Below are 7979 nucleotides of genomic sequence, written 5' to 3' on the forward strand. Positions count from 1 at the left end.
ACACATACCAGCTTCATCATTGTGTCTGTCACGCGACTCTGTTCCCCAGAGTAAAGACATTGCTCTGTCTTTACATTTATTTTGAAAGATGAAGCTCGCGATTATGTTAAGTGGCGTTACATTTCCGACGAGTGCTTGGGTCAGCTGGCCAATCAGAGCAGACTGCGCTTGTCAAAGGAGGGGGCTTTGTAGAAAACGAAGCGTTTGAGAGAGGCGGGGCATAGAGGACTTACAATAATGTACAGTATTTGAAAAATAATGTGTTTTTTGAACATTAAAGCATGTCAACATATTCTGTTACACCAAATACACAAAATAATGATCTTTAAAAAAAGCATCATATGACCCCTTTAATATGAACATTGGGCAGGATGTGAATTTTAAAAATCTAAAAAAAAAAAAATTAAAAAAAAAAAGTGTAGAAAATACAGTGATATATATTGAATATTGCAATTCAGCAAAAAAAAAAAAATACAGAGATATGATTTTTGGCTATATCGCCCAGCTCTAGAGAAACCAGAAAAAGGTGCTAGCAAACAATCAGAATATTGAATTAAAGCAGAAACACTGAGAACTCGTTAACCTTGTCCTCACAAACATTCTCATGCACAGGTTCACTCACAGATTCTGGCGCCATAAAAAAATGCAGCATAACCTGATAGCACATGACTAAGAGAAGAGCTAATGTATGAAATGTGCTTGTGGTCTACAGCACATGGCGGCACTTTAAAGCAAGCAACAGCCATTACAGCTGGAGGGTTGCACATCTGATTTGGAAGGGCGCCATGTGTTGCAAAATCCTGCCCTATGGCCCTGTGCAGGTACAAACCTCACTGTTCTTCCCTGCCATGATTACAGAGCAGCTCGGCTAATGTTCAGCCTTCGGGTAAAAGTCGTACCTCACTGTTCTCCCCTGCCATGATTACAGAGCAGCTCGGCTAATGTTCAGCCTTCGGGTAAAAGTCGTCTCTCTGATCTGAAATTTTAAGACACCAGACGAGTGATGTTTAGAGTGTCATATACTAAACATGCACATCTGACTATTAACCTGTCAAGGATCATTCTTTGGCAATAAACTAATACAGATCCCCTCTGTCATTCACGATACACTTACCACTTCATCAGAGCTGAAAACTTGACATTCTGGAGTGAATATAAGAGATGGTCCAGTTTTCCTACTCTATATTATTTTGTCTAAATAAAAATAAAACACTAAAAATTGTAGTCATTACAACATAATAATGTACATTATGACAAATGGATATTTAGAGAAAAATGGACATTTAGAGATTTGCAAAGGAGTGTTTAGGATTAGCTTAATGCAAGCATTTTAAAAAGGTAAAAATAAGTGTCTAATATGGACAGATATGTATCCAATATGGACTAATAATTGTACAAAAAATTAAACGAAACAAATAAATAAAATAATAAATAAATAAATATATAGTATGTAAATCATAAAATATTCAAATATATTGGACATCCATAACTAAAACAACAAAAACAAACCCACGTTACATGACTACCGGGCTTTCATTTGGGTTCTCTTACAGTCATTGTTTTAGGCACTAAACAAGGACATGAAAACATAAATGCATGCATTTTAACTGTGCTATCCAGAGTCCGGGCCACAGCCATTCACGGTACACCACCAGCTGGTTACATTTGTGTATGCCTCAGCCTCCCCCCACAGTCCACATGGCACAGATGTGGGGTGTGTGTGTGTCTGTGGATCCGCTTGGATGTGTGCTGCCAGAGCGCCGGCAGGCCCAGTATCTATTGCAAGTCCTGCTCTGTATTTAAGGCTAAAAGAAATAAACACTCGGTCAGCCAGCCAAACCCACAGCAACACAAGCGCCACTCGTGCCAACAAGAGCCGCTGGCAAAATGCAAACGAGCAGCTCTCCCGTTCTGTGTTCAGCAGCAGACCTGCCACGCTGTCTGGAGTTCAGGCAAACCCCGGTCCTTAGTAAGCCTCGGTTAACCAACAGACCAGGGTACTTATTCTTTCCCTCTCAAACTCTACTAATTCTGCCCTTATTCTACAGGAATCCCTTTTTCCCCTCCCACTTTCCATCCCCTCCCAGCTGCAACCGGGCCAAGCTATTGCTCCCACCGGCACGGCACTGTTCATGGGAAACAATAAAACGCCACATGCGTTTCCTTAGTTAGGGCTTCCACACTGCAGCTCCATCTGAGACTCATCAAGCCATCGATGAAACACCACAGAAGCTTCACTGACTTGATCTTCATTGGAATTTTAGGCAAATTAGGGATGCAATAACAAGCTAAAAATCATTTTTGTGTTATGCCTGATATTGATTCTATGTAATTTTGTCTAAAATAACAAACAAAACCATTAGATGGCAAAGGTAATCTAAATGCAGAGAAAAGGAAATGAGCATCCAAAATATACAATGTCAACTGATAGCAATTTATAATGGGAATTATATCATGCTTCCAATATATCATTTATCCCTAATGCAGATTTTGGGATAAATTAAAAATAAAGCTTCACCCTTAGCACTACATAAATAAAGCGGTCCACTCCAGCCCTGCTTCCTTAAACTACATTGAGTCTACAATAAAACAAAAAATAAGATATATATCGAGTTTATACGATATATCGATATACTTTTATAAGCGATATGGTATGACGCAATAGCATTGATATACAGTAGTTTGATACAAGCACATCTGAAAAATAGCGGAAGACGCAGAGTGAGTTGCTGTGAGTAAAGTGCATAATCCAATTTGTCCTTAAACATAAGACATGCTTTATATTAAGGGCTATAAATTAGGAAAAATTAGGCTAGATGTTGATAACATTTCCAAAATGTGCATTTAAAGATGTGGTATATGACCGCTTGAGGTGGATAAATTGTATAGATGCCCATCAAAGTCCTTTGACCTTTAGAAGATCTGAGTCACATGACTTAATGCAGAGAAGAAAACAAAACCTGCTCTGGTTGTTTTGAATTGCCAAAGCCAAAAATATTTACCACTACATCTCAAAACTCTCTGATACTGTGCCAACCCCTGACATAAGGCATTTCTCACCAACTACTAGAGTATTCTGTAAAACTTATTACTTTTAAAGAGCCACTTTGGTTTGCCCAGTGGCTACAACTTCCATTTCTATTTTGCATGAAGTTTCCCAGAAGTGTGTGGAACGGAAATGCTGCTTTATTAGCTTTTTATGAACAGTTTTTGCAATATTTAGATTTTTCATTTAAGCCAAATTCACAGCTTGGATAGAAATATTGCTACTGTGATACTATAAGTGAAACATAAGTGATGATACATCAACGAGATGCACAATCTAAGCATGCTCTTCAACAATGCATGTTCACAAGAGATCAAGCTCTCTGTTAAAACAAAAGAGCTACACTGGAATGTCGCGAGGAGGCTTGTGAATAGAAAGTTAACAGTCTTTTAGTGGGGCAGGAACAGCAGAGAGATCCGACCGCCTGCTTTCATTCTGCTGGGTCCCAGGCAGCCTTCAGAATGATGGAGAGCTTTTCAAACACACCGTGATGGATGCCTCCCTGAGACACGGAGCGCCAGAGCCTCTCACTGCGCCGAGGTAGCAGGGCTTGGAGGTCAGGGAGGTGGAGGGCCTAATCCGCTCCTGATGGCCGTGAAGGTGCTCATGTTTGAAGGCCACTAAGAACCAATCACATGGCACGCTTCAGAAGAACGCAAGACAATACACAGACAGAAGTAGCAGAAAAACGCAACTCTACAGCATACTTCACTTTGAGTGTCACTTAAAGGAACACACTCTGCAAACATCCATTATTCAAAGTCTCACGATCTTATGCAAGACTCAGAACGGGGTCATTAAAAGCTGCTGCCTGGCTTTAATTATTTTGAGGATTATCTGAAAGAGCAAAGCAATTCATTGCACTTCAGTCAATGGCCCTTGAGGGTCTTTCGAGCTCTTTGTGATTTACTCTGCAAAGTGGAAACTATGGTGGGTTAAAAAACCAAGCATATGGTTACTCCTGACCCATATACGCCACCACTGAAAGTCACTCTTGCAGAAATATGGAGAAATACAAAATATCTTCTTGGACTAAAAGCACAACTCTCATACAGGGAGAAAAGGAGACAATTGGACACTAGCCTATATTCCACCCTAACATGCCACTTATACAAAAACAACTTTACAGGAGATCCTAGGACCGTCACTTATTTCTACATGACTTCATTTAGATCTCGTCTCCTCGAAGCGGTCGAGCCGCACCACCGAGTCTCCTTGCTCTATGTGCCCTTTTCAAGAACCATAAATACTTTGGCTGCTAGGACTGTTCTCCATAAGAAAAGGATGCTGAGCTGCAGAACAAATCATCCCTCAAACAGGCTTACACAAGATTAGCAATGTTGACATGCCCCAACAATCACTGGAGACCATGTTTCCAGAAAGACTCTGGCCCCCTGAAATGTCACGCTCGAGTTGCAAACACATACCATACGCTGTGATAAGACATCGTCGTTGTCTAGTGTCCTTGTACAAGATGTGCTATTGCAAGCAGTCCCTAGTTCATCTGAAAAAATATATTTTCCATTATGCTCTAAAGATTTAATAGCTATTATATATATAATTGCTATTATTCAATAATACTTGATATTTAAAATACTCAAACCAGGTTAATTTCCAAGTATCATGCTTGGTAAGAACTAATGAAGGAGTGGAATCCTGGAGCTATCGCGACCTTCAGAAAATATATATTCGTTTCTTCTTGAATAATTATTAATCAAAGTTACATTTATGCATGTTAGAAAATAAGTTTAATATGCCTATTGCATCTGACCTCTGATCACTTGGCACCAAAATAATCATTCGAAGATATGCTTTGAGTTTTACGTTCATGTGGAGATTTTCTAAGTTTATCTAGGTTTTAGATCAATTAAAATTTTCCTGACCTATGCATTGACGCAATTAGCGACCTCTGTTAGAGTATAATTGCTGGTGTTGTTAACATGTACACAGAGCGGCCTGCGAACTCCATCGAGAGTGTTGAAGCTGACTTCTGCTGATGAAACTGCAAACTATTTTTCTTCAGTAAATTTTTCTTCGATTGATTGCATCTCTGACTCCTGGTCTTCATTCATCATACCTGGTCTTTGGGGTTAACTGTAAGCTGTAAATTCCCCTACACTAACATGCAAAGTAAAGTATTTAAAAAGAATCCAAACAATCAGACACAACTGCTACTGAGAAAAACCACCTAATCTTCTCATACCTTTTATTTAGCAAATAGAAATATCTTTCTATTTTAAGAACATGTCAAACGTACTTTTAAGACAGTAGTAAAATTAGCACACTGGAACTGATGGTATTAATGTAGCTTCTTTTCAAAGCTGGCTGCACACAGCTGCTGATGGAACTTCTCAGATCTTGCTCATCAGCTAAATTGGGTTTATTTTCACACATATTCCCCTCAGTTTTTCACACTACTACACTACATTTTATTGAAGGTAAAATGCTGCAGAATGAGAGTTTGTAAAATGAATGATCCAACTATAAAATTTATACGGTAAAAAGCTTCTCCAAAGCAACCACTAAGATTATGCGTAAAATGAGGTGGTAACACGCAGGAACCACAATGCACATGGGAGTAACACCAAATCACACGGAGAAAATGGTGCAAAAATAGTGTAGGTTTCACAATGTACAGAAATAGAGAGCACCGATTAATATACATGTAAACGTATACCTGATTTTCATGTAAATACTGGTTGAATAAGGAATTTTAAACCAATCTGATCTGTATGATATCTAAAAAAAGCTTTCTACTACTGAAGTTTTGCAAACACTACTGCACTAAATGCACATAATCATTCAAACCAAAACTAAAACAAGTTAATGGTTTCTAAGAATGAACTGACACATTGTAGGCCCTAATGCATAGTGGTCACTGGGAGAAACTGACTCAAAATTGACCTTTGACCCCCAAGCCTAAGGAATTTGAACCTACATACATTTAGTGTGATTAGTTTGTTACTCATTCATGACAATATCAATAGAAATATGGTGGAAATTCAGTGCCTGAAAGTGTCTGGACTGAGATACTATATAATATGATTACCTATAAATGTAACAGTTCATAAAGCCACACTAAATATACAGTACTCGTATATTATCAATTAATTAATATCACACTGACAGGAAATACGTGTTTAAATTGAGCCTTATTCTATAACAACAGGCAGTAAAATATATTACACATATTTACAGCGCATTAGCAGTTGTCTAGGTAGTCAACTCACTAGGTTTGAGACACAGCCAACATGTATACACGCTGGAAAACAGCTGATGTGTAGTTGCCCCTGTAAAGAGCCCCAGTGACCCCCCCAAACATTCAGCAGTCGGGGGAGAAACTCGGAATGAAATTGTTCGCATAATGTTAGATCAGAGACTGTGTTAAGGATAAAGAAAATAAAAGGCCACCTACAGTGATCGGAGCCGCTCCAGTGCGGGGTCCTGAAGCCGCGGGCCGCTCCCGACACGAGGCCTTTCTCCGGGATCAGACAGCCGCGGTTCTGGTGGTAGTAATCCATGCTTAAAAACGGGTTCGGACTAGGGGTCAGCCCAACAACGTCCACACTCTCGTACATCGTGAAATAAAAGCAAATATTCTCCAAAAGTAAATGCTTCCTTCTTCTAGTCGCAGCAAAAAAGACTCGAAATGCTATATACAACGGGGGAAAATAGCAGGTTAAAACGTAAAAACCCTAATCAAAACAATAAAACGGGAGCAAGAAGTGCGATTTCACACTTGATGAGAGACGCTAATCAGTTCAGCAGAAGCTCGCGCTGTCCACGGGGAATGAACTACATTCTTCAGATGTTAAAAACCTGCGCCAGTTGTTGCAACAGCGTGCTGATGAAACCGTGTCTCTAAAAGAGACCCAGAGATCGATGTGAAACTGCTACATGAGTAACTGTAAGCAGTCCCGCGCTCAGTCCGTGGAAACCTCCGAAAACTGTTAGCGCCGATTATCTTGAAAAGCTCCCAAACGCCTCCTTGCCCCAAACGAAACGTCTTCTAAATGCTATTCGTTAACAGGCCGACGCATATTTACTGTAAACACGCAGTCGTTTGCATCGATGAGAGAGAGAGAGAGAGGGTTTGGTGTTGTGAATAATCCCGCTGGAGGCTGCCGGTCAGACGCGGGACGAACTTGCTCCAGTGTTTCCAGACGCGAGCTCAAAGTAATGCCTTTTGCATCCTGTGTCGAACACCTTGCATACTTGTGGGAAATGTCTCCCTGAAAAACAAAAGCGCTGCTCGACAGGGTAACTCTGGTCTTCACTCACTTTCCAGGCTATCCCACACCGCAATTCTTGACGAGTGTCAGCAGCTGCGCACGAACCCCGCCCCCGTCCACCCCCACTCTGACTGCGCCGCTCTCTGATTGGCTGCCGATAAGACTAATCTCGGTTTTATCAATGTGCCATCTATCAACGAGGATCTGTCGCCATAACAAGCTGAAGTATAAAGTTTGTACATACACATGTTTACATGTATTTGACTGCCGTTTTCTTTACAAAAAACAAACAAACAAAAAACAGAACTACGTTAAAAAGCAAGAAACAGGACCAGAGTTATCAGGACATTAGTACAGTCGGATTAGGAGGTTTTGAAAGAAACATACTTTTATAAGTAGGCTATTTTTGTTTCATCAAAAAATATTTTTTTACATACACGTTTACATTTATTTGACTGCCGTTTTCTTTACAAACAAACAAACAAACGCAGAACTATGTTAAAAAGCAAGAAACTGCACCAGAGTTATCAGGACATTAGGACAGTCGGATTAGAAAGTTTTGAAAGAAACATTTTATAAGTATTTTTGTTTGATCAAAAATGATTTTTAAAGTTTTATATAGCTCAAGCTTAATTACTGTATCATATTGAGACAAAATGTTCAACTTGTTACGGACATAATACATCTAATATAAACTTGTG

General features: G+C 39.7%; 1 protein-coding gene across 1 annotated transcript in view; it reads right to left on the bottom strand.

Moving 5' to 3' along the window:
* LOC107758480 (retinoic acid receptor alpha-B-like) overlaps positions 1–7379 on the bottom strand; it is a 39838-nt gene extending 32459 nt beyond the window's left edge. The window contains exon 1 of the mRNA XM_016576211.1: positions 6462–7379. Within this exon, the coding sequence (XP_016431697.1) occupies positions 6462–6624 (163 nt within the window). The 5' untranslated portion in view covers positions 6625–7379. The remainder of the gene's footprint in view (positions 1–6461) is intronic.
* Between the last annotated feature and the right edge of the window lie 600 nt (positions 7380–7979).

This window comes from Sinocyclocheilus rhinocerous, unplaced genomic scaffold (genome assembly GCF_001515625.1).
Source record: "Sinocyclocheilus rhinocerous isolate Xijiao unplaced genomic scaffold, SAMN03320098_v1.1 scaffold83, whole genome shotgun sequence".
Classification (NCBI taxonomy): Eukaryota; Metazoa; Chordata; class Actinopteri; order Cypriniformes; family Cyprinidae; genus Sinocyclocheilus; species Sinocyclocheilus rhinocerous.